This window comes from Anas acuta, chromosome 2 (assembly GCF_963932015.1).
Source record: "Anas acuta chromosome 2, bAnaAcu1.1, whole genome shotgun sequence".
Taxonomy (NCBI): domain Eukaryota; kingdom Metazoa; phylum Chordata; class Aves; order Anseriformes; family Anatidae; genus Anas; species Anas acuta.
In genome coordinates, this window is record NC_088980.1 from 40,027,329 (window position 1) to 40,053,461 (window position 26,133).

At 39.5% G+C, this 26,133-nt stretch overlaps 1 protein-coding gene across 1 annotated transcript in view; it reads left to right on the forward strand.

Annotated features, from left to right (window-relative positions):
• The window catches only part of LOC137852544 (ubiquitin-conjugating enzyme E2 E2), a 211,639-nt gene extending 192,218 nt beyond the window's left edge, over window positions 1–19,421 (forward strand). The window contains exon 6 of the mRNA XM_068674357.1: window positions 18,661–19,421. Coding sequence (XP_068530458.1) covers window positions 18,661–18,758 — 98 coding nt within the window. The 3' untranslated portion in view covers window positions 18,759–19,421. The remainder of the gene's footprint in view (window positions 1–18,660) is intronic.
• Window positions 19,422–26,133: the final 6,712 nt, after the last annotated feature.

The window sequence follows — 26,133 nt, forward strand, 5'->3', positions numbered from 1 at the left end:
AACATAGTTTCAGATGGAAGCATGTGCATGTCCTTAGCAGTGAGAGCATGCATAAAAGTAAATGAGCTGGATGGATATCGCTGCATTACTTTGATGTGAGTCCCATCAATTTTTATAGGAGTTCAGTTGCTCCGCATGTCTGAAAAGTAGACTGTTTATGTTAAAAAACTTTGTGATGCATGTGTGGTACTCAAATATAATACCTCAGTTAGAAGTATGCATGCTGTTTTTTACAAGTACTGCCATGAATCATGACTTTACTAGATGGTTTCATACTTTGTTAACCCACACTAAGTAACATGGCTGTGCATTTTAATGACTTGCGTTTATCTAGGTAGAGATAAACAAAGTCAAATGACATCCTAAGGTTATAGGGATTTTAGTCATCTCACTAAGGGACATGAGACATGCTTTCAAGCTTCCTTTATATTAGTCATCCTCATGGTTTGCCTTTATCTTTCCCAGAAACTTCATTTTTTTCACCACAGAGTTGATATAGTTGGCAGTTACTGATAACATATTATCATTGCTCTTCTGTTGCTATTACAAGTTATTCGCATGGTTTGGCGTGATTTAGGTTTGCCTAAGTGTTTTCTGCCGAAAAAAATACTGGTACCCTTACCTCCACCTGCATGAGGGTGCTGGAATTAAGAGATGGGATACAGTTATTACAATATTTTTTCTTCATATTTTTTATTCATTGTTGCTTTCTTAAAGGTTTGCAAGTCTCTATGCTCTTACTGCTGGGAGTATAAAATCCCAGCTCTGTCATCCTTTGCAGAAAAGGATTCAATAGTGTAATTTAATGTATATCTTTGATCCTCAATGGGATCAGAAACAACACTTTGGAAAGTGACTTTTCAACATAAGCAATAAAAGCCCTAAAAGCCTGAGTGGTATTTGCCCTGCTACAAAGCTGCTGGAATTGCTGCTGTCTCCAGGAGCTTTGCAAAACCCTAGTAGGTGGGGAGAGTTAAGTCAGACGAGGTGTAAAGGGAAGACTCGTTTTAGCATACTGTCCTGATTTCCCAGCCATTCCTCCCTCTCAGCCAGCAGCGTGCTCTTTGAGAAGGAGCCTGGCGTCATGCTGCAGTGCCACGGCACCATCCCTTGGCAGGCTTACCATCAGCAGCCGCCCCGGAGCTCACTGCTGGGAGGGCTCTAGCCGTGATACATGGCTGCGTGCCTAGCACCAGGCCCGGTGCCTGCGGACAAAGTTGCTTCTAGGTAGTTCTGGAAGCCTACGTTCTGAATTTGTGGTAGGGTTTGGGAAAACCAAGCCTCACCTAAGTGATTGTAACAATTCCTTCCTCACTACCTAGTAGTATATGGGGGTGTGTTGGCACTGGCCCATGTGGATCAGCTGGTTGAGGAGGTCCCTCACTGCCACCCGCAGCACCCGTGAACTGGGCCTTGTCCCACCTCCAGCACGGAGAAGTGGGTTCATGTGAACCCTCTCAGGAAAACCCATTCGCTGAGACGTTGGGCTCAGCTGCCAGCCTTCAACTTGATGCCCCTGGACATGTTCCCTTCTGATGCTGCTTTAGGGTGATCACCCCTGGTACAGGGGCAGTAACATCCAAAACCACTGTGGCCATTTATAAAGTGAGCATCTGTCAGTGCTTTAGATTCCACAAGAACACAGGAACAGCTGTTTTCTCAGCTGATAAGCTCCAACCATACCACCATGCATTTTAACAGGCTAATAGGTATCCACTGTATCAATAAAAAGATCTATTTCCAGAATTACTGAGAGACCTGAAAGCACTAGCCTGTCCAAAAAAAGAAGAAAAAAAAAGGTTTAAAAATAAATCTAAGGCAGCTTAATAAAGGAAAATGTAACATAGCTGTAAAAACAAAATCTGTTCCATGCTGGAGTGTTTGGCTCCAAGTGAGGATTTGGCTGACTTGTGGTCACAACTCTGCTGTTTGGCTTCCATGTCCTAACTCAAAAATAGCTACCCAGCCCCGGGTAATGAGGAACAGGTCCATGCCCCTCGGCAGGCCAGAGTTGTCTGTTCTTTCTTCTCTTCTTCTATACATCTAGACCTAAGAGGAAGCACGCATGATATTTGTCCTCATCTGGTGCTTCTCCATAGCAGAGGCTGCTTTCTGTCAGTGCCAGTTCACGTCAGATGTTCCTTCTACAATTTTTTAGGCTTTCCAATTATCATTCCTTCTTTTCCCCTCACCCCAAGTTGTGAAGTGAGTTTAGAAACTCTGGATGACAGCAAGTTTAAGGGATGAGCCACTTCTCATTTTCCTCATTCCTGTAATATTTTCCCTTAAAGGCATAATCTGCACATTTTGCTACTATCAAAAATCTTTACTTCAGAATCAAATCTGATTTTTTCCTCCTTCCCATTTAGCAGCTTAACAGCTTTGTTCAGGTAATTAAAAGGATTTCTAGTCTTCCCTGTACCCAAATATATTTTCCACTTCTTTGTAATGGAAAGTCATTTTCTTTTAGAATATTTTTGTCAAGACATACAGAAAACAGGAAAATCATAAATACTCCTTCTGCAATAATCCAAAACATGTTTGAGTACATCAGTCAAGTGTGATGAATATTCTGAATAATGAATGAAATTCTTAGAAATTGGCAAAATAATATTTAATTTGGTCAATTTTATTAGGCTGGCTAACCACTGGTGCTTTGATTCTTCTCTGGCACCCACAGGCTACCAGTTGCACTGTCATAGTACAGTACTATCAGATTTACAACAAAATAACCTCGTTTTTCCATATATCCCGTTTGTAAGCAGCAGAGGGTTGTGTAAACAATGAAATTGCTCTGTTGTCTGAGATTATTTATATTCTTCAGCTTGGAGCTATTTTTCCCTTTTCTTCAGAGTTTGTATACTGTCAGGAAATGGGATGGTTTCTCGGCTGTTTCAGCACAATGGAAAATGATCTTTTTGTATCTTGAGCAGCATAAAATCTATGCCTTGTCACTCAAACATGGCAACAAATAAGAGATGGCAAACAAAAGTTAGAACAGTTAGGAATCACCTCATGGAGTAATGTTATTATGTGATTCTAAGTTGCGATGTAACCTTTCTGTCCTTTTTAAAATCTCTACCTTGGGATGTCTCCAAATGGATTTAGCTCACTCCTGAGGCTTTTCCTTAACCAACACAAAGGTCAAGTGTGGTCTCTGCTATATTGGCACTACTGGATTATAAGCAGAGTGGATGGGTACACATGGCTGACTTTCACGTAAAGGCCACCCTAGTAAGTTGTCCTAACATAGCATGAAAAGAAAATGAAACACAAAAGTGATCATTTTAGTTCTGCTCTCTGTGACTGCAGAATGACGACGTCCAAGTCAGGATTGCCTTGGGAAAAACGCATCAGCATCTATTTCATTCATATGAGCAAAGCTCATGGCTCTTTCTGGCTCTTTTTGCCAGTAAGTACCTATTTGTCTTCAAATACTTCAAATTCCCATGCCATTTCTATTGAACCTGCTGAATATCTATTGAAGTAATTTGTCCATGTGTGGACTGATTGTATCATATGTCCTGGAGCTGGTATTTACAAATTCTAGTCTATCATTGCTTTCTCTTTCCATACCTTTTAAAAGATATTGTGCTGTGCTGTCTCTACCATACTATAGTATATATACTACATGTATGTACACTGCACTAATTGCTGTTTTATGGTTTTATTCACATGCAGTTTCTTACCTTATGAGTTGGACACACAGCACCAATATGTTGAAGAAATTTAGGCACCTAAAGATGCAGGCACACAAGAAGCAGTTTTTTCAGTACTCCCAGGGGAGATATTGGTATCTTAAGTGCCTCTAGGGACTCTGTACAGTCAGGAAACTACAGACTTGTTGCACATCTGGTCTTTATGTATTTGCAGACATGCACACCTGTATGTTTTAAACTCTGTGGACGTAACATATGAAAGTGAAATTAAACATACATAAATGCAAGCAATGCAGCAGCACATTATGAAAATTATGCATAGATAAGCATTAAAAGAGAATTAATTTGCTTGTCCATAAAGAGGTGATAAAAATGTTATGAGATTTTGTTCCTATCAACGGACCAAGTCCCCACAACATGAACCCATGACTGTGGGGATTATTACAACAGCAGGAAAAACATTTGTGAACTGTCATCCTTTTAGTATTTCTTAGGAAAATATGTCTTGGAATATCTCCTAATTATGCATGCAGAGGGAGGAGGCTTGGATCAGGATTGCTGTTTATGTTGGCCTAAATCTTTGCTCTTTTCAGTTACATACTGACAACACCTTATGGGTAGAAGAGCGTTGTTCAGGGGCATAGAGGCATTTCATGTGTTGAGATTTATACTGTTCAAAAGTCACAAGACATCATTAAAAAGATTAGCACTACTACAGAAATAAGGTTGTTTAGAAATATTTAGTTTAAACATGCACTTTCAGAAGTCTGCAATCTGTTTAAGTATATTTTTCTCTGCAATGTGACTGGAGTTAACTGCATAAGAATATTGGTGGTTTTATGTACTATAGAATGTAAATGGCAGAGCTTAGTTTTTAAAAATAAAATGTGCAATCTGGATTTTGTGATGTCTAAAGTCATTAGCTATAGCTCCAAATACCTGTCACACATGCTCTTAGCCTATCCTTTTTTTAATCTGGTGTATCTGTAACTCTACAAAGAATGATGGTTAAAAGGAGGAGTATAGCCATTCTCAAGCAGAAAAACAGTCATGTGCCATTCAGTGCGTATGTTGCTTGCAACTGCTCATTGCTCAGTGGTTCACTGAAAAGTGTAAAATTCCCTCAAAGCACTTCACTCATACATAATATTTGAGAGGAAATTCCCTCCTAACTTCAGCTAATGATCAGATTATGTGATGTAGCATGAGCAGTAAAAGCCTTAGCAGTGGTAACTTAGGTGGTGCCATGACTAGTATGCTTCCTAATCCTTTCTTAATTTTTCTAAATTTCCTCCTAGTATTCCTACACTGTACTCTTGTATTTGTTCAACTATTTCATGTATGAAACATCTACTTCCTTTTAACTTTCTCTAAATGTGTTGATTTGTTTTTTGTTTGTGTTCTTTTCTCACTATGGAAAAGATCAGCAAGACCATTTCTTTTTAATAATCTCTTTATAAAAGTACCTGTCACATTTTTTCTTTAGTCTTTTTTTTTTTTTCCTAAGCAAAATAAGCTTAGATTTAATCATTCCTTAAATGTGAAAGGTCTGACAATGCTGCTAATTATTTCTTGTCCTTTTCAATAAATTTCCTACTCCTATTGTGTTTTGTTTTTTTTTTTTCTACTTAAAGCAATGTGAGAAAAATTGAACTTCAGATATAATAATGCCCAGCCATCAATGGTATTTGATTAAATCAGAGATTGAATAAAATCCAGAATAAATAAAGAGGCTTGTACATCTGTATCAATAAATAAATGTAAATGGACTTTAGCCATCGTTAAATTAAAAGTACTTGTAAAAATGTATGAGTGGTAAATGCTAAAAATACAAAAGTTTACAATATATTTTCCTGCCAATAAACATATGTAACTTAAAATAATGCCAATGGAGATTTCTTATGGTATTACCTTAGAGAGAAGACAGGTCATTTAATGCATACCCATAGTAAATCTTTGTGCAAACCAAGACCAAAAGAAGTCATCAATGTTAATTTTTTTACCAGGTAAAGGGTTTAGATAAAGCAGTTATTTCATATATATAAAATATAAAGTCCTCATTATGTGTATTTTCTTTGTTTCATGCAGATTTTGTCTAGCCAATGCAGACATATTCCCAATTACACTGGCTTAGACAATTCTATTTCCACTCATGAAAATTATTCTTGTTTCCTTAATGGATATATTTTCTCACTAATAGAACTGTATATATATAAGGGAAAAATAATTAAAACTAGAAAGTAAATAATGTGAGACATCATATTTTATCTGTATCCCTACACTTAATTCTCTAATCTCATAATAATTTTATCTAATATTCATTATTTCAGTTAGTACAAATAGATGAAATCTCAGCTGGAACAAATTGGCATCACTTCTGCTCAATATCTTATCCCAGATATTTCATGTAGACTTCATTCAATTTTGTTGTGTTGTTTTTTTGTTTGTGTTTTGTTTGTTTTCTTGTTTGTTTTCCTGATGTACCTTTTCTTACATGAAGGCAAGGGCAGAATTTTAAATGTATTACCGTATATTTCTAACTGCCTATGAGCCACCTTCAGGACACTAATTAGCACAACTATTTTAAGGCTACTTCATCCTGTTCTTAAGATACAGTTATTCTTGTTTCACCATAGAAATCACACCATTGCATATTTTCTAAGTTACTGAAAAGAAGCTTGTTAAATTTGGCTCTTTAGCAGATTCACAAGAATGTAGAGTCAGTCCTGACTAAACTAAAACAATATTTATAATCCTGGGTGTAAATAAGCTAGCTATTAAATCATTTAGTCTCTCAGTTCCTTGAGTAGGATTTCAGAAATTAGCATTCCTGAGTTGTTCAGATTCTACCTTTAAAGATGATTTACACTACTGCAAGATATGTCTTTTTGTATTTTGCATGGCTAATTTTCTACATTATTCATCAGGGGAGGAGAAAACAGTTTTTTGTGTTTTGTTTTTTTTTTTTTCACAGTTTTGCAGATCCATCAAAGGCAAGAAATAAGTCAAATTATATGCAGTGTGTGTTTCGGAATCCCTATTTTCATAGCAAATTAAGTTCAGGTTCATTAATCGGAGTAGGCGACAGTTACTTAAATAGCAAACCTAAAGATGGGCTGTAATGTAAGATTTTGTGTTCATATGGGACACAGAAATAGAACTTTGATTAATAAATTGTTTGTAGAATGTTCCATCAGCACAAGGTGTAGAAAAAAAAAGGCCCTTCTATGGATCGGAGCATTTTGCAACTTTAAGATGAATTAGATTTTGGAGAATTCTCGAGGGCTGAAATCCTTATCACATGGTTTTTATAATGCGGATTAGATAAAGTGGCATAGAACTAGAAATAACTTTAAAACACAATATTAAACTAGCAGAAGGAATGCCCTCATGACCTTCCATGTCCTTTTTATCTCTACCTTGTACATTTTTTCCTACAGATCAGTCTTAGCACTTTATAGGCCAATGCCTGAAATCCCTTGACAAATTGACTATCATTTAGCCAGGCATGACAATGGAGTCAGTATGATCCCTCACACAGGAAAGATAGGATATCCAGTGAAAGTTATTTTACCTGTTACTAAATATAAAATTATCACTGTAAATGTCATAAATTCCATCTTCATTCAGGGTTGCCATGTAACTTCATTGCAACTAATCCGGGAGCCAAATCTGCCTGCATGATGAATGCTAATTATTTTGTTTAACCTGCTTTTCCTTCTAGTCCTATTAGAACTTGTTCTTAATTAAGCTTAATTATATTCATGTTCAGAAGTTAATTTAGAATTGGATAGTCCATTTGGTTACTAAAATGAGGTTATTTTCACACTCACCTGCTGATTCCTCATTGCCAGAGCTGGCACCACCCTGCTCCTGTTCTGCAGTACTCCATGTCACCTGAGTACTCAGTATCTCCAGAAGTACTGCTATAACTAGCCTGTGTAAATATTCAGGATGGTACCCCACTTTTCATGCTTTATTGAGCCACTATGCACTAATACAAGCATCTTCCTTGGATGCATCTTTTGGTAGGACATTGTTGCTCTATATTCTGCAGCACCCACGGGATCAAAGTTCACCACTCTGGACTGTCAGAAACCTGTCAAGTGTCACATGTCACTGACTCCACAGACCCCTGTCTCATACTCTGCTGAAAAGGCACCTGTATTTTATATATTCACAGCACAATAACATTTTGGAATGCCTCCTCTAGGATAGCATGAGCCACAGATCCAGGTGGCAAGCATGAGGTACAGTCTCAACATGCCATCAAGCAGCCTGGCTCAAATGACCTGTGCCTGCAGTCCTTAAAAGTCCTAAGAAGTCTGCTCCATTAAAAACCCGTCTGGGCCATGGCTACAAAACCTCTGAACATAGAATCATTTAGGTTGGAGAAGACCTATAAGTCCAACCATTAACCCAACACAGCCAAGTCTACCACTAAACTGTGTCCCTAAGCACCACATGGTCATTTCCAGGCATTTTCCTGCCACTGCCTCGTGGTGCAACCTCCTTCCACATGTTCCCTGGGAAGAAGGAAAAAATAGGCAGCTTAAATAGTTCAGTTTAAATAGTTAAAAGAAGAGGCCAGACTATTTTTGAGTTACTGGAAAACAGTAAGAGGTGTGCTAATGCAAGGCACACCAAAGTTCCTATTCCTGTTCCAAGGGATGTTCAACTTCCCAAGGGATTTCAGGCCGTGGACTATGGAAAGAGAGTCCTATTGGTATTAATAGGACTAAAATTCTTCACCAACCTTCCTCTTTGTAAGTAAAAGCCTCTTGTATTCCTTTGACATTCTGTATGGGATTCCTAATAACAGTTTTGGATTTAAATGAGTTGAATTAATAACAAGATTTAAAAGGACGAGAAAGAGAAAATCAGATTAAACCAAAATAAGCAGCATTCATAATGTGTGCAGGCTTTTCTAGTTACTCCCTGGATTAATTGCAGTAAAGGAACAAAGGGATAGATTCAAGAGCAGGATTCAGATGACTTCTGTGTCTGACCTAAAATGACCCCGATGTGTCAGAGTTGAAGATTTTGGTATTGCTCACATTCAAACCCTTCTCCTAAAAGTGAAGATACCTTTGGGACTCATTTTCCTCTCAGCATCAAAATTCAACCAAAAGACCAGACAATGCAGTACCTATACAGTAATATTTGCACCCCTCCCTGTCCCCTGAAAATCCACACAGTAGATGGATCCTGTTGGACCAACTGGTTTCTTGCAGGCACCAGAAATCTACATTTGGTGCCTGTAGTTATGGGATGTCTGACAGTATACAAAGCAGGTCACCACTTTCCTCTGAGATGGTAATTAGTGGGAAGTGAGAAGAGATAAATCCAGAAAAAAAAATGTTATTTTTTCTTTAAAAGAAATAAATTTTAAACATACTGGTATTCATATGGAATACCTCTCTCTCCTTCAGTAAATCTTGAGACAAAAATAAATGTCCACAGGTTGGTTTTGTTTTGTTTTGTTTTGTTTTGTTTTGTTTCTGAAAATATAGTCATCAGCCTATGGATATGTGCCAGTTACAGTATGGATCTTAGCATTTTGGTTGTTTGACAGCATTTTGAGTAATTTCCTTATTATCTACTCAGTGATCTTCCATGAAGTGAATGCATATTGTTATAATGTATTTGCTGAATTTTTATCAAGCCATGTGCCATGTAATGTCTTCCATATCAGGTTCTTAGTTGCTAAAACTTTTTTAGTAATTTTTTTACTAATGACAATGACTGTTTCTCAATCAAATTCGTTGTTGTGAACAGATACTTCACTAGTGTATCCATGCTTTTAATTTTGAAATGCATCCAAGCATCAAAGTAAAGGGTGTTATTTCAGAACTTTAATTGTTCCAGCATGATAGCACTTCTAATAGGTGCATGTTCTTCCTTAATTAAAGACAACTCTTCAAGATCGGTACACTGTGCCTCGTTGATCCATGATTGCCTCAGCTAACTCCCAGCCAGTCCCTGAAGTTTATAGAAACCCTGCTAAAAACTGCAGACAGAAAAAAAAAAAAATGACAAGAATGATTTCCCTTGGCAAGATACAGAGATGAATCACTGCCAGAGCTTTCCTTTAAGAGCCATGTTAATAAAATTGGGCCAGATAATACTCCTTATTTCTGAAACATCTTTTTGTGAGGCAGCCTCATATTTCACACAGATCTGTGGTAGGTAGCCTGACAGCAATCAAATGCAAGTCTAGAGAGAGGGATGAATTTCTCCTTCCATATATCCAAAATGTTTTAGTAAATGGATGTTTTCTAAACTGGATTTGCAGAACTATTTTATTTTTGAAGATAGGTAATATTTTCCTCCAGATATCAGTTTGGACATTGGAAACAACTCATATATGCCTTAATATTTGTGTAACAACTCCTCCAGTCACTATATGAACTAACAGAAGTCAGATGTGTTTCTGACAATTCCACAGAGCTCAAAATTTAGAATCAAGTCATGGTGTACAGTCTCTTTATGACATGTCTATGCAGACACATTTACCACAGTAGCCAGATAGCTTGCAAGTGTGTGTGTATATATATATACATATACATATATATATATATATATATATCATATATATTCTCAGAATATCCTGTGTGATGGAGAAGCATTAGCTCACTTTTACAGATGGGAAATTAAGGCACCACTGTATGACCACTTAACTTTCTTAGGGTCATCATGACTACTTGCAAACCATGAAGACCTTGAGGCACTCCAGAATTTCACTCCTTGCAAGCAGTGTGACATGACTGCTTCCCTGCTTACCTGCCCAGACATGTACCCTGGCTGTACAACAGAAAGAGACCTCAAGATCTTCCATTCTGTATCATATTCTCTTTCTCCTCCTGCACCTACCCTGGTCTCTCCCAGGAAAAAAGGTTTTATGTGTATAGCTACAGAGGTAGCCAAGAACTGGATGATTGGGTGACCAGGCCTATGGGATGTACTGGTGAATACAACTTTATAGGAAGCCTTATGAAAGATCATAAGTCTCCTTTATCCCTGTGTTAGCACAGTGGCCACTAGGCTAGCTTTCCTATCTAGGGAAAAAGCCGTTTTTGAAAACTTAGGCTTTAAAGTTATACAGTGTCCAAGCTATTTTATATAGCACGGTTTTCACTTAGTTCCCTAACTGCGGAGGTGATGAGTGTAAATGTTCAGATCTGCTGAGACCGTGTCTCAGGTTCTTAAACATCTGCCCTGTATTTCCTTATTTCCCACGTTATTCCTGGAAAGACAGTCCTGGGTTTTGTCTGAAACTGAGAAGTGACATAACAAAGTCAGTCTTTGTTTCTTCTGACACCAATACGTTAGATCACCTTGTATCTAAGAAGAATATGTCAAAGTATATCTTACTGAATCTCTCATTATTTTTCTTTTGTGGGAAGAACCCTTGAAGGACTGTTATGGTTTAACCTGGCAGGCACCACATAGCCGTTCAATCACTCCCCCCACCCCAAAGTGGGATAGGGGAGAGAATCAGAAAAATTAAATTAAGAAAAGGTAAAAACTCATGGATTGAGGTAAAGACAGTTTAATAGGACAATAAAGGAAGAGATGATGATGATGATAATAACAATAACAATTATGATTATAATTATAATATACAAAGCAAGTGATGTGCAATGCAATTGTTCACCACCTGATGACTGATGCCCAGCTAGACCCTGAGCAGCAGCTTCTCCCCTGCCCCCCAGCCAATTCCTCCCCACTTCTACTGTTCAGCACAATGCCACATGGTGTGGGACACCCCTTTGGCCAGTTTGGGTCAGCTGTCCTGGCTGTGTCTCCTCCCAGCTCCTTGGGCATCCCCAGCAGAAAAGTCCTTGGCTCTGTGTAAGCACAAGGTCATATGGTTGTCCACTTCACCAAAGCCACGTCAGCCATAGTAGAGAGCCTAATGAGGTACATGAGCTCTAAAGCAATTCCAGCAGGCGTATTTTGATGTTTTAGCACACTGACGTAGCCTATATATATCAGAAGTATTCTGTTGAGTGTTCAGCTGTGGCCAGCCAAATCTGCACAACTAGTTCCCGAAACAAGAAGCAGAGTTTGTTACAGTCCATATCATATGATTTCTGCTCTAAGCTGTAATTGCTAAAATGGATAATAACTTCACTGACTTTCTAGAATTTGTTCCTTTCTCCTCTAAGGACCACTTTTTTTTTTCTTTACTGAAACAATCCATTTTATTTGTTTTGCTTTTTATAGTGTTTATTGATCACTTCATCTTTCTTCAGTACAATTTTCAAAGAGCCTCATAGATGGATAAATACATTATCTTTGGATAGTTGGAACTGTGATTTTATGAAGGCCAGGAATAAATTGTGTTTCTGCTTGTAGGGTGTGTAAAGCAATCCAGAGCCCCGCTACTGCTCTTTGTTCTGGCTTGAATCATTCTGTTGTTCCAGTTCGTAAGCGCGTGTTGATCAGACTTCCAACTGCGAGGCTAGTTTTATTGCTGCACAAACAGGGATTAGTGCCACGCTGTACTCGTTTTCACTCGTGCCCTGATTTTTGAGCACTGTTTTCGAAGGTGAAAGGTTAGTGGAGTAATTCAGTGTGCCACTTCACCTGCCTTTGCCTCCAAAGAATTACTTAGCCTGTGCATTATTATTAATGATAGCAAGAGAGAGAGCAGCACTGCCACTATAAGATCACCGAAGGATCCTATGATGCATTTCACATACCTCATTTTCCACATCAAGACACACAGTATCCTTGACATGGTCTTCTAGGAGTTCATTAAGTTTAAAATAGGTGACATGTGGCAAACTGTGGAAACTTCCTAAGGCAAAGTGACACTATAAATAAAATTACTCACAAACAATTCATCTTTTCTTAATCCCTTCCTCTTGGAGTATTAAATTGTTCGATGACATATTTGGTGCAGCATGTCTCGCATTGCTTTTGACTTCAGTTTTCACTGGCTGGTCTTCCTATAAGACTAGCCAGGATGTCACTGAAAACAACATGAGAATATAAATAGATACAAAATTTAATTTTTAAAATTAAGTTTAAAGATATTTTTGGTGTGTATACAGCTGCCAGCATTTGCTGTTAAGAAAGCTGGTGTTACAGGGAATTATTAGTTTCTACTTTTTTCCACAATCTTTTTTTTTTTTTTTGCTTTTTTAGTTTGGCTTTTGGGACCTATTTCTTAAACGTTGGTACAATATTAAAAACCACAAAAATTGGATTCAGAAAACTTGGTTTTCACTGCAAGCCAATGTGGGAATATATACTGTCCTGCACTGCTATTTGCACTGAAATCACCAAACAAAATGTAGTTATTAAAAATATTAAATTTAATTTGGTGGGGGTTCATTTCTGGGTAACCAATCCTGCCTATGCTGCTGTATAAAGATGATTCCAAGGCAGCTGTACAGTAAGTGACATACGGAGCACCCGCACTTTGCCTTAGAAGAGTTTGAAAAAGCAAGCACTCCCAATTTTTTTAATTCAAAAAGCAGTACAGCAGAATACATGGAAAGAGCCCTAAAAAATCAATCAGTATTCCAAAAATCAAAATCTCTTCTAAACATGTAACTGAAGTCCAAAGAGATAAAAAAATAATAAAAAAAAATATTTTTTTAAAAAAAAGCTTTTCTTTTTTTTTCACACAACTGGTTCAAAGAAAGGAAAGCAGATTTAACTTTTGGTAACTGATGTTTCAGTACGTACAAGTAGTTCCATAGAGCCTCTCAATGGGATGCCTCTCATAGCTATGAGAAAGGAGTAGTATATGGCTCAAGAGACAGAATAAGACCTTTCAAGTTGCATCTAACCTTTGGAAATTCTTCCAGTTTAATTCTGCTTCATCAGCTGGAGGCCAACTCTTCAAAATTCCCCCCCGATACAGAGCTGAATCTAAACCTGAACCAAAAAAAAATAAATATATATATATATATATTTCAAATATTTGGCTAAAGAAATTACAAGATTTTTATAGGACTGTGGTTTTTAGTTTTTAAGGTGATCCAGAAATCTTTCTGAGAACTCATTTCTGATGGTGTAATAACTGGTTCCATCAGCTGTTCTCTATTAAAACTGTAAAATGCTGCAATAGAAATATTATTCTATTTTATAAATGCTCATAAATATATATATATAATGCATACAAACACCCATAATATGCATTTTAAGTCTAAATGTGTGTCTCGTTAACCGTGTTGGCACTACCAATTGGAATTTCATTGCATATCATGTGGCTGATGGAGAAGGCACATTGAAATCAAGCTGTTAAATACACTATCTCCGTTTTTTATTTCACTAGAGTATGTTTGCTGTATTTTTAAAAGAGCATTGGAAAGCCCAGGAGATGAATTCTGCTCTGAAATTGCTATTTGCTGACATAGAAATAGCTGTAAAAATACAAGCAGAGAAAAATACAGTGTAGCAATATATTTTCATTTATTTGGGGGAAAAGTAGTTTTAAAGAAGAATTATAGTCTGTCTTCCAAATGATAAAGCAGTGTAACTAGCATTAAGCACAGCTGAAATTTTGTAATGACCAAACCTCAGCTCATCCAAATCCCCAATAGCATTAACTCCCCAGAATTGGGCTGTAAATTTGATTAGCTGTACAACAGATATGAGATACAAATGTTCTTCCTTATACAGTCATATTAAGTGGCTGCAAAAGAAGATGACAAGTCATTGCAGGGCAGCACATCCAACCACTGAAGCGAGACAGGAATTCATCTACCCCAGCTCTTCTCCCCATCACGTGCAGCACACAATTGCTCTTTGTTGTCCCAGGTTCCCAAATATCCAGCGCTCTGCTGGTGTGTCCGTGTTTGGCCACGGAACAGAGGGGAAGCTGTGTGTGGAAGGTGTTACACTATGGCCACACGAGCTCTCAAGCCAGGCATGGTGATCTGAGAGGTCCCAAAGTACGAGCGTCCTGCCAGGCTCACGGTTGCCCATGGTTTGAATGGGTTCATTGCCCATGTTTCCAAGAGTGACATTGCCTGAGATTGTATGTGTGACAGTGTTCTCCATAACAGTTTTTGTTCTGTTTTTGCCTTAATTTATAGCATTTGGAATATGGCTTAATTGTGCTGTTCTTATTAGTAATTTATTGTGGCTTTATTGTCATTTATTTCACTAGGTCCTTCTGATAACACATTTCTTTATATTCTGAACCCCTGGTTTTCACTGACATTTAGACAAAGCCCCACTGGGAGTAGATTTCTGAAATGAACCCTGATTCACTGATGAATCACACTACTTCTTAAAAAAAAAAAAAAAAAGTGGTTTACTAGTTATGCAAACAAATTTCTAACATTGAGAATAAAACCACAGATATATACAAATGGAAAATAAGAAACAGGTTTACAGTAATGAGAAATGGAAACATGGGAAAAGTAATTCTGAGTTTTGAGATCCAGTATTCCTTTTCATCTTTCAGTTGGATAGTTTATGCAGCAGTTGTTTTATAACTACATCTTTGGCCCTACCAATGATTTCATAATGCTCCTTGTGCTATGTAGCCCAGTTGAGAACCAGCCATTAGCCAGTTTGTAGAGAGGGCAAATGGGTACTATCCTTTCTTCCTCTCCTTCGGTCTTTTGTAGGACTTGAACACTATGGGCATAGGCTGTGCGTGTTGAGGATGAAATCTTCAATATTATTTTAATTAAGCTGCTTTTGTTTATCTGATAAATTTCATTTTATGGCCTGTTGCCATGAACTACGTAGAGATGGTAACTCATGACTCACTAAGTGGTGAGAGATGTCTCTTTGGGTCTGCTGCCCAGCTGCCTCCTCCAGCAGGGACAATGTGGTTTGGGCCTAAAGGTGCCCATCTTCATGCAGGTGCAAAACGAGACCATTTGCATGTCTGGAGTTCACACACCATCCATATGTCCACCAGCACAAATGCAGTCTGTATCAACTTGGCCAGTGTGCCACTAGTTGGGTAACTGATCTAAAGTGAAAAGTTTCCTCCTCACCGGTTGTCTTGACTTCCCAAACAAAGTCGTTGTGCCTCCTGATGGTTTTATGGCTTCATAGGAACTGCTAAAATAAGCTGGCTCTTCCAACACCTGTTAAAGAGTCCTTATTAAAGTCCTCACAAGTAATGACAACACAGCTCAAGACCCTCTGGCAGAGATGTGACTTAGGAGCCTCTCTGGCAAGAAGTATTTGTCTGTTCTTTCAGCTTGGGATCTCAAACTAGCGAGTGAATTTGCCAGACTGTGGTTTTGTTCTTTTATTCAACGTTGTTGTAAGCAATAAAATGTATAGACAAGCTGCCAAATTGCAAAGAACAATGTTATTTCTGTTATTACTGAGAGCAATTTCTAGCAGCGTCCAGTCCACAGCTGGCTGTGGGTGCTGCTGGTCCTGCTCATGGTAGGGCAGGCAAGTACTGCTCCTTGCGTCAGCACTCCTGCTTCACACAGGCAGGTGCTAGTGGAGGAGGCCCTGACTCAAGGCATACACCCCAAGATGATGGTTGATTCACAGACCACTCTCTTGGTGGGAATTTACACACCTCCAGCAAAAGCTAGATAGACCTCAAACATCTTGCAGGTAGTCACCTGTCACCTCCACTCCTTCCCCAAATACAAAACAAAACACACAAAGACAAAGGCTTACAGCTAAATATTTCTTTGTCTTCACAGCCAGCATCATCACCAAAACATGAATTTAGACAGTATTTTAAAGTACTGCACACAGTTACTGCTTTAGCAAAAAAATCATCTTTCCTCAGGCTGCTTCATTCCCTTCCTTCTTCCCCTCACACACATGTGGTAGGGAACCACCATCTTCACTTCAGCGATATGGAGGCCATCATCAACACACGGATCTGGGAATTCTTTCCACAGGAGACACAGCCCATTGTGTCTCACATTACTGGGCTTCAACTGATTTCCCCACTTCCATGACAAGAACAGCTCTTGCTGATTCAGCCACCACAACAGAAAGTAGCCACCCTCCCATGCCAGGAGGAGGTAAGAGAAGGAGCCTGTACTTCCCAAATCCTTCTGAAGATATATGTTATTGAGATAGTACTTGCTGTGTTCCAGATGACTACGCCATGACATCCTTGCAGGCAGTCAACATCAGCTGCTCCAGAGGCCAAAACACACCTCACCTTTCCCAACAGCATCAAAAGCAACAAATTCATTAAATTTTGCTCCGAGGATTCCTTTTGAGTTCCACCCTTAGTCTCCTTTTTTCTCTAGTTTTGAGGAAGTGTTTCTTCATGCAGGAGGGTGTGGGAGGTTGGTGCAGTGCTGTCAGACTCATCCCTGTGCTTTACAGCCACTGTGATAAGGTTTCCCTCAGGCTATTCCCTATTTTTTTGCCAAGATAAGTTTTGCCCTTTCCCATTACCCAAGTTGCTCATTTACAGTTCTTCTCAAACTTATTTCCAGCCGTGAACAACTTTGCACTCCTTAAACACCAGTAGAGTGTCAGCCTTCCATCTGCACAGACCAAAATCCTTCCAGTAACCCCCATACAGTTCTTCTCCTTGTCTGAGGAGCTAAAGGTTATATACTTTCTATTCTGAAACTTTTTAAATGGATCTTAGCTCAGCTATACCTCTTTGACACTCATATGTGTAAAAATAGCAAAGTCCAGGCCTCGATGACCTCCTCTGGATATATTAAGATACTGAAGTTAAGCATATGCAGTAAGTGCTTGCAGGACTGAGACTACAGGGACTTAGCATGCCGTAGCTGCGGTGGTAACTTGCCTTACTAATTTAGAAGGTGCAAATTTAGGATTCAAACCACAGGCTCTTCCTGAAAGTGCAGGGTACATATTCAAAGCAAAAGATTTTTTTTTCATTAGATATTATCCACCAATATTCAGTACTGTTGGCAGTAAGCCAATCAATTGATTTTTGGCTAAAGCAATGTATTTATCCTATCATAAACGCTGGTTTAAAGCAATGTATTTATCCTATCATAAACAAACAAAATAGCCCAGATTTATTCTGCTTTGCAGACAGCCTGACATCTCTCTCTGGGAATCTCAGTGGTTAATAATGCTGCACAAACACAAGACTCAGATTATGACTGTACCAGGGAAGCTGATAGTCATATTGTTCAATGGCACCATCTTCAGTCAACTATAGAGCTGATTATTAACTACCTCTAATAAGAAATCGTATGCATCTTGCCTAAGTCAGGGAAAAAATGGTATCAGTGCTATTGAACTTGCATGGTGTGGTGATACAGTCTCAGGAAATGTACTGTTGCAGGAGAACTCTCAAGAGTATGGGTCCCCCAAAAAAGAAAAATCTCCATGCATTTCATCTACATTAAACTGAGAAGAAAAAAAAAGTGTTGCCTGAGAAAAATGTTGATTGCACGCTGTCTCTTCTGGGAAAGTCTTTTCTTGGTTTGTTTTTCTTAGAGGGCTAGCTGGTTTTATTTTAATTGTTTGGGAAGTAATTTGTAGATCTAGATTAATGTAAAATGACTTTTTCTGTTTATTTCTTGTTTTTTGAAATACTGAAGTAGCCAAAGAAGACTGAATCATACAGCGTGCTGGCCATATGAGCACTCAGAATGATCTCACAAATTAAGTGCCAGTTCCCAAAGTTTGGAATTAACTTTTGCTGCTTTGAAGATAGTACTCATTGCCTCACGCATTGCCCATGGAAGTTTAATACAATAACTGAAGAACTTGTAGTATGTTTATTCTTATCACCTGAAATTCTTCTTGCCACTTTTAGCTCAAACTGAAATTATTGGAACATTTGTTCATGAGGCAGAATTTTAGAGAATGGTTCTAGTCATAAGTCTACCAAAAATTAATAAATAATGGCCCAGCCAGCTCTTCTCCTTCCTCTTGTTCTTTTCCTCCTGTATGCGTGCGTGTTTTCAGAATGGGAATAATATATATAGGCACATTGTTCTTAGAGTTAAAGCCAAGAGAACAGAATAAATCTGAACCTGAGAATAGCTTTTTCATCCTTCCCAGGCTGACAAGCATTTAATGGTTTGTGTTTCCTTTTCAGCTGACCCCCTGGTTGGAAGTATTGCCACTCAGTATATGACTAACAGAGCAGAGCATGACAGAATGGCCAGACAGTGGACCAAGCGATATGCCACATAGGAACCTCCTCTAGGATTTGCTGGACCTGTGCAAGCACATTCACTAAGTGCATCAATAGCCCTTCCCTTCATTCTTATTTTTTATTAAATTTTGAACCATTTTGTGACAAAAGGTTGTCCTTACTTTCTTTTTGTTTTTTATTTTTATTTTTATTTGTTTGGGGGTTTTTTGTTCTGTTAACTTGAAAGTTGTTTCCCTCAAATGTAGACAGGGAATTTTGGTTATCAGTGCAAAGAATGTTGGATCTGTAATAGTATAGAGCTTTGTCACAAAGCTTTGTATTGTGTGTTTTTTTTTTCTTTCATGTGGTTTTTGGGAAAACAAACAAATTCAGAATTATATCTCGTTTCTACTTAAATGTAGTGTTTAGGGTTATTTTTTTGTACTGAAGTCTTTAATGGTGGGTGCATGCTACTGGGAACAAGTTTTGTATAAAAGCTTAAAATCAAGAATCACTGTGCATTACTAAGACTGTGTTTATCACTAGCCTTCCGTTTCCCACACAAAAGGCTATTGCGTTGAACAAATTAATATGTATTTTGATTTACTTAAAAGAAAAGTGCTTGTAAATTTCTTAGGGACCTGCCACTTTTGACTGTGGATCAGTTGATGTACACTTGTATTATTAAAGCACTCAATAAAACACTGTGGCTGATAAATGCACTTTTTGCAAGACGGTGCTTTTGCGTTTGTGCAGTATAGGCTGCCTAGTCCTCACATAATACAACTACAGGTTAAGCAGCTATTTTTAGGCCTAGATTATTCATTTGTTCTTAACAATACACTTCTTAACTTAGAATTCTTCGTTGTGTAGATCTTTCATACACAAACATCTTCCAAATTTTAAGGCCATTCTTTCACATGCTGGTGCTCAGCTCAGCTATTCTGAAGCCTCTTGCTGAATCTTTTGTACTATAGCTTCACTATATCCATCTTGTTACTTTTAAAATGGTTGGCTATAAAAATAGCCTTGCAATGAAAGCAGAATATTGATGACGATTTTATACAGCAGGCCTCATTTTGCCTTTCTCCAGGCTGTTTAATTGTAAAAGCAACTGTTATTTAAAAAAAATAAATGAAGGTTTTCGATGGGAAAATTGAGCCCATTGCACCAATCATTCCCAGCACATTCAATGGCAAGGGTATTTCTATTCAGATTTGACCTTCAAGCTAATTTTAGATATGCAGCCATAGAAGGAAAACTTCTTCTTGGCTAAGGAAATGTGTGGGTGTTGTGATTTAGAAAATATATACTGTGATGCTGATATCTAAATGTTCTTTGTGTTGCAATGGCATCCTGGAAAATCCCTGTCTCATATAATTAAATGTTACAGATGCCATATAAAGTGCTTTGCTGCCCTCTCCCTCTCTCTCTTCCTCATACATTTAAGGAAGAACTTACCTTAAGGACGATATGTTTCAGTAGGAACACCATAAACGTACATGGAAACCCAGTCCCATTGCATGCCAACCCAACTTTGACTGTCCTGAAAACTGAAGAAGTCAAGGTGACAGCACAGTTCCCCTACACCAACCACCATGCGGCTCAGCACAGCCAGGCTGTTCTGCTTTACCCTCAGCCATTTGCTACTAGTTGAACAGCTGTGCATCTTGAATCTGCGGGTGAGTTATCCTCTGTATGAATAGAAGCTGAATTTTATTGTAGGTAGTGTATTATAACTGCTGCCCCAAGAACAACAGGGATCTTGAAGAAATAATCAGTCTGTTTTGATCAAAGCAAACGGAGAGTCTTCTGGTGTCTGCAGAAGGCAACTGCTTACAAGTCCAGCCAGGCCAACAGATCCCAGATGCAGACGTGAAAGAGTAATAACAATTTAAAAACAAAACAAAAGCCAGAAGACAGACTTCTCTGATCTAGAACACCTTCTCAGGACAATTGCTGTATGTGCTTTCCTTGGAAGTTGCTTTCACCATCCAACTTACCACGAAGTGCCTCCAGGTCTGAAGGGAACCTTCCTGCTGTAAAAATACAACAAAGGAGCCAAAAGATTAAAAGGACAACTGCATCTTGCTCAGTAGAGTAACAGCATTACTTCTCCTGTTATCCCATCTGCTAAAGATATTCGTGCCGTGAAAGACCTGTATCCCCTGAGACAGCAATTAATGGCCAATTTCAGGTTTCTTATGAATTACTTTAAGCGTCTGCTGCTCTGCGGGCTTTATTTACACCCAGCTGAATAGAATGCAGTAATTTCCAAGGTACATTTTAAACACGTTTCACAAAGAAATGTTCCTACTATCATCTATTTTTTTTTGCCAAAAGGTAAAGAAGACATTATAAACAGAAGAGCCTATTGTAACTTTAATGAAGATGTAACTGAAAGACCGCTGAGGTACTTTGGAAGGGGAATCACAGAATGCTTAATAAATGTCTGTTCTCAGTCTGTCAGCTCCAGCTCACCTTCCTTACTGATCAAAAGCTGCACAATTCAAGTTTGCAGGTAAGTTGCCCTCTGTGTGAAGCTGAACAGTGTCTTTGTCATAGATAACATAAAACTACTGCCTTAAGAACTGTGGGGATCTCAAAGAAATAATCAGAAAGGATCAACCCACGTTGATTAAAGCAGATGCAGAGTCTTCTGGCGTCTGCAGGAGCCAAATGTTTGCAAGTCTGGCCATAAAACATTCTCCTCTATTTGCAAATCTGCTCTATTTGCCTCCCAAGTAATTCTTTTTCTTCATCTGCTAAACCTGGGGAATATGCAGCATTATTTGAAACCTGCTGTTGTCGCTGAGGAGAAATGAGCCATCCCCAGCAGAATTCAGTCTGCCACCAGAGCCTCAATGAAAAAAAAATAGATTGACATAGAGTCTTTTTCATCTATTTTCTTTTTACCTCTATAAAATATTGCATATTATTCTGTCCTGCCTTTGTTTTCAGATGCTCTGCAAATTTAGCTGATTCCTGCTTCCTCTTTTATGCCATATCATCTTCTTTCTGACTTCTTTAGATGAAGTCCACATGCTGCCCTCTTGTAACTGGGTATGAAGATCATTCAGATGACTCATACAAAGTAAAACATAGTCAATAGCATGCAGTTGTCTAAAACTGTCCTTTAAAGGCATCTTACAGCTTTTCTGACTTCGGCTGCAATATCCGGTAAAGCAGCATTGATTTTCCTGTAAGCCCTGCTAAATGTCACTGTCCCACACCCTTTGAGTTCAACTCAGATGAAGCAGAAGCCAAGGACCTCTCCAAACTGTAAGTCCTCATTCACTAATTACTGAGGTGGCTTTCACATCCCTGTGTCCAACTGACCAGCTGATTTCCCTTTCCAGAACATAACAGAATAACATAGTTTAAATTAAGGTACCCCAAAACATCCTGTATTTACCGAGACAGCATTTGCAGAGGCTGCTCCAGGAGTGAGTTTTAGCAGCTCATAACATTTTGATTGCATGCATTGTGGGTGATTGCATCCAAATGGTTACAATCCACTAAAAACAGCTGCTGTGCCTTGCGTAAAGCAGGAATAATTCCTGTTCAAAGATCTTGCTTCAGGTTTTCATGCTGTGAGCTGCAGGTAGGCTTCCTACCAATGCTCCTCCCAGAACGGGGAGTGCCGCGGGCCCAGCGCGTGCTCTGGGTGCAGTGCATGCTCCCAGTTGTTATTTCAGCCTGCTGTTACAGCACGCAACCCTCTCACTGGCTGTCTTATCTCTGTCATTAATCCCTCTGACTCGCTCCTCTTTCTCATGCACCCTCTCCTCTCTGGCTGCTTTCTTCTGCTTGACTGATTCATTACTCTCAGCTGAAAGGCCACCCAAGATACTGATCCCAGTTCAACAGTTCTTTCTGAAGTTGCCTGAGCACTAAGATTTCCTTCTCCCCCAAAGACTGTGCCCAGGATGTGGCCCAGGCCCCCTTTGCTCCCCCTTGCCTAAGGCAGTGCCTCCTGCAGCAGTAAAAGCAAACACAGCTCCACTGGAGGATGGAGATGTCTTGTGATGGTTCAGACTGTGCAGCAGCTTCCAGCTCCTCCAGCCCCAGCATTGTACTGGGGTCCCCTTTCTCCTTCCCAGTTCTCAGAAATTTCTCCCTGAAGTTGGACACCTTCCCCCAGGTCCAATGCACTTTCCTGTGTTTTGAGTTGGGTGCATTAAAACAAGGGCTCGGAGTAAAAATTCTGGCACCTCCCAAATCCAATTGGCCGGCCTAGGCAGCCGTGGTTCCTGCGGGGCCAGCTCTACCTGCTGGTTTTCTATCCTAGGTTGCTCTTTCTCCTCACCTCCTTCTCATTTCCTTTCATTTCTACTCCTATCCTTTTGTCCACAACTGTACTAAATCTTGAAGCACCCTTCTTTCCCCTCCGTCATGTCTCTGTTCTTGCCCCAGTGCTAACGAGACCATGTCACGTAACACTGGGCCTTCCAGAGCTGCTTGAAATCCCCAGATTTTTGAGTCTTAGAAGCAAGAAAAAGCTTTGTATGAATTAAGTGCTTCCTCATTGTGCCACGCCTGGCACTGGCTATAAACTAAATCACTTCTCCCACACATGTCATTAGCAGTAATGAAATCCGTGCTGCCCTGCCTTCTTAGCATGACATCCAAATGCAAATGCATTTCCTCAGCTCAAATGATCTGCAGAGCCAGCGCAAGGCTGCCTGGGATGCCTTCAGCAGCCTCTCTCAGGTCACAACTGGTATATATTTGGGGACTACCAGTTACCAGGAAGAGTTTTATGACACCTGTAAATCCATCATTCTGCTCCCTAATTCCATCATGAACTTTAATAGGGAGCTGCAGCACTTCAGGATGATGAAAAGGGCAAAGCAAAGCATCCCTTTCATGTCTACTTTGATTGTCAAAGAAGGTGATCATGGGCTAATAGAAGGCTGAAATAAAGACAAGGCTACTAAGCCATCCTAATCCCTTGCCAGTCCTAAATTAGGAAAAAAATGGTTTAGTAAAAGCTCTATTTTGTTCTACAGGTTTTGGAGAACCGAATTAAACCAAAAAAAAAAAAAAAGAAAAAAGAAAAAAGAAACACCACTGAACCACTGACACAGTTGTCCCAGTAGTCAGCAAGGTCAGCAAGATCATGCATTTCTGGATAGGCTTTCCATGGATGTGCTTCCACCAGGAAGAGCTTCCCCACAGCTCCATCTCCTTTGCCTCTGTCCAGCTGCACACAGGGTCCCCCCCTCGGTAGTCCCTTGGGAAACAAGGGCTGGAAACACGCACCTCAGGTCACTCCTTATTGTCACCACTCCTCAAATACACTCTCTCACAACAGGCATTTGTTGCTGCAGAATCAGTGCTAGGGTCCCCTTTTGTGTCGCTCAGGACCTTGGGGTCAAGAAAAACAAAGGGTCACACTTCAGCTTCTGTGAAATGCCTCTTTTCTTTGCAGTTGACTCATACCCTTTGTAAGCCCTTGAATGGAGTCTCTTAGCTTGAATGGAGCTCCTACCACACAGATTTCAATACAGCCCCCCTCCTTTCTCTGCTTGTCATAAACGGGCACAGAAAGTGCCTTGGCCCACTGCACTTTGGAAACACCTTGCCTGTAGCAAGCCATAACTGTGTTCTTACGCATCTCCAAACTGTTCCCATTTGCATTTCATAGACACATCCCAATTATAAGAGCCTTTTTCTAGCATGCACTCCCCAGCACCAATGACCTACAAAAATATCCCTTCCTTCTTCCTTTGGACCATACGCAAGCTGCTTGCACTCTACATCAGTCATCCCTGCTTCTCTTCTGCCGTTCCCCAGCTCCTAAATCTTCTTCACTTGAGCTTCAGCAACACAAACCCCTTGCTAAGGCTACCAATACACCAAACACTGAAGTCCCCTCTGCTTCAGGCTCCTCGCATCCCATCACTGTCTCACTACGGCGTGCAGACATCTCACTGAGGAAGGGAAAGCTGAAGCCAACACATGAGTTTGCTGCCATCCACACAAAAAGAGGAAAGAAAACCTACTTTAAGCTCAATGGTGTGAAATAGCAGGCAGTGCTCTTGCTGCTCAGTGGTTGCACAGAGGCACAAATGCTGCCTCCAGATATCCTGTCTTCCGAGCTCACAGCAGCTATGTCCATTGCACTTGTCAGAGGAGTTTTGTAAGTAGTAGCAAAATGGATTGTATTAAATGTCCTACATGTTGCTTATCTAATAAATACAATGAAACTTTCAAAAAAAAAAAAATAGATCTGTGTGCAGTGGGAACTTCATCATCTTTTATGCAGGAATATAATTGTGTGAATTAAAAAGTCTCTACTGCTTCCTGTTCTGCTTTATTATTTATTGTCCATCCACTACCTCTTGTTGCAGTGATACAAGAAAATCTTCCTGAAATCTACTTAGAATTTAAATCCTTACTGCAAAGCAGCAAAGAATAATCAAAACACGCTCTGTCATATCAAAGTAATCTAATCAGAGAAGCTCATGGAATTATTTATATACATACATTCTTATGATAATTCAATAATTGATACGCTTAAAGAAATAATCTCATTTTCTTCTATTTCAGAATATGCATCATGAAATGCTATATTTCATTACTGTGTAAACTTGCTGTTTTATCTATTTAAAATAAATACAGATTTGAATAACTTCAATCAAAAGTTGTCTAGTGGAAGAAGACATTGCTACTTGTGCAGTGTAGTACTATGTGGACTTACTTGTCTTAAAAAATATAATTCTATTTCTAGTGCTTTCCTCTCAATTTGTATAAAAGATTGGGAAAGTCTGCAAGCAAAAAATGACAGCTGGCACTTGTGTCCTGCTAATGTCCTGGCTATTGCTGCTAGGTGTAATAACTACATTTTATTTTTCAGATAGTGGCACTGAGACTCTAGAGGCAGAGAACATGGGATGCACTCAAAGCCCAAGAGGAAATTAAAAGTAAAATAATTACAGAAATACACACTGGGCTCATGTGCTACCCATATCCTCCAGTCATCTGTACATCCTGCAGGATCCCCCCCCCCCCTCCCTTAAGGCAAGACAAACCCTTCTAGCTGCAGGATACTGAACTGTTTTAGCAAAATGTATCACAATTTGCTTCTTCCAGGTCTGATAGCTTCACATGGCTCTTGCTCATGTACCAGGCCCATGGCTGGGACCAGAAACATGTCGCCCCAATCCCACCAGTGCCAGCGGTGTCCCCTGGCAGGGCACCTCCCTGTGCCCCTGCAGAAGCCTCAGCTCCTGGGGCTGCAGGGATCAGCCCTGCTCACCTTCCTCCTGCCAAACAGCACTGCAGCTGGGACCCTGGGTTTCAGAGCTACCAGGTGGCCCTGTGACCAAAAAGAAACCTGGAGTAGTCCACTACATGCTGATGGCTAATGAAGATTTTCCTACCCTGGCAAATATAAAATGCCTGGCCAGGAATAAATTGTCCTGGTCT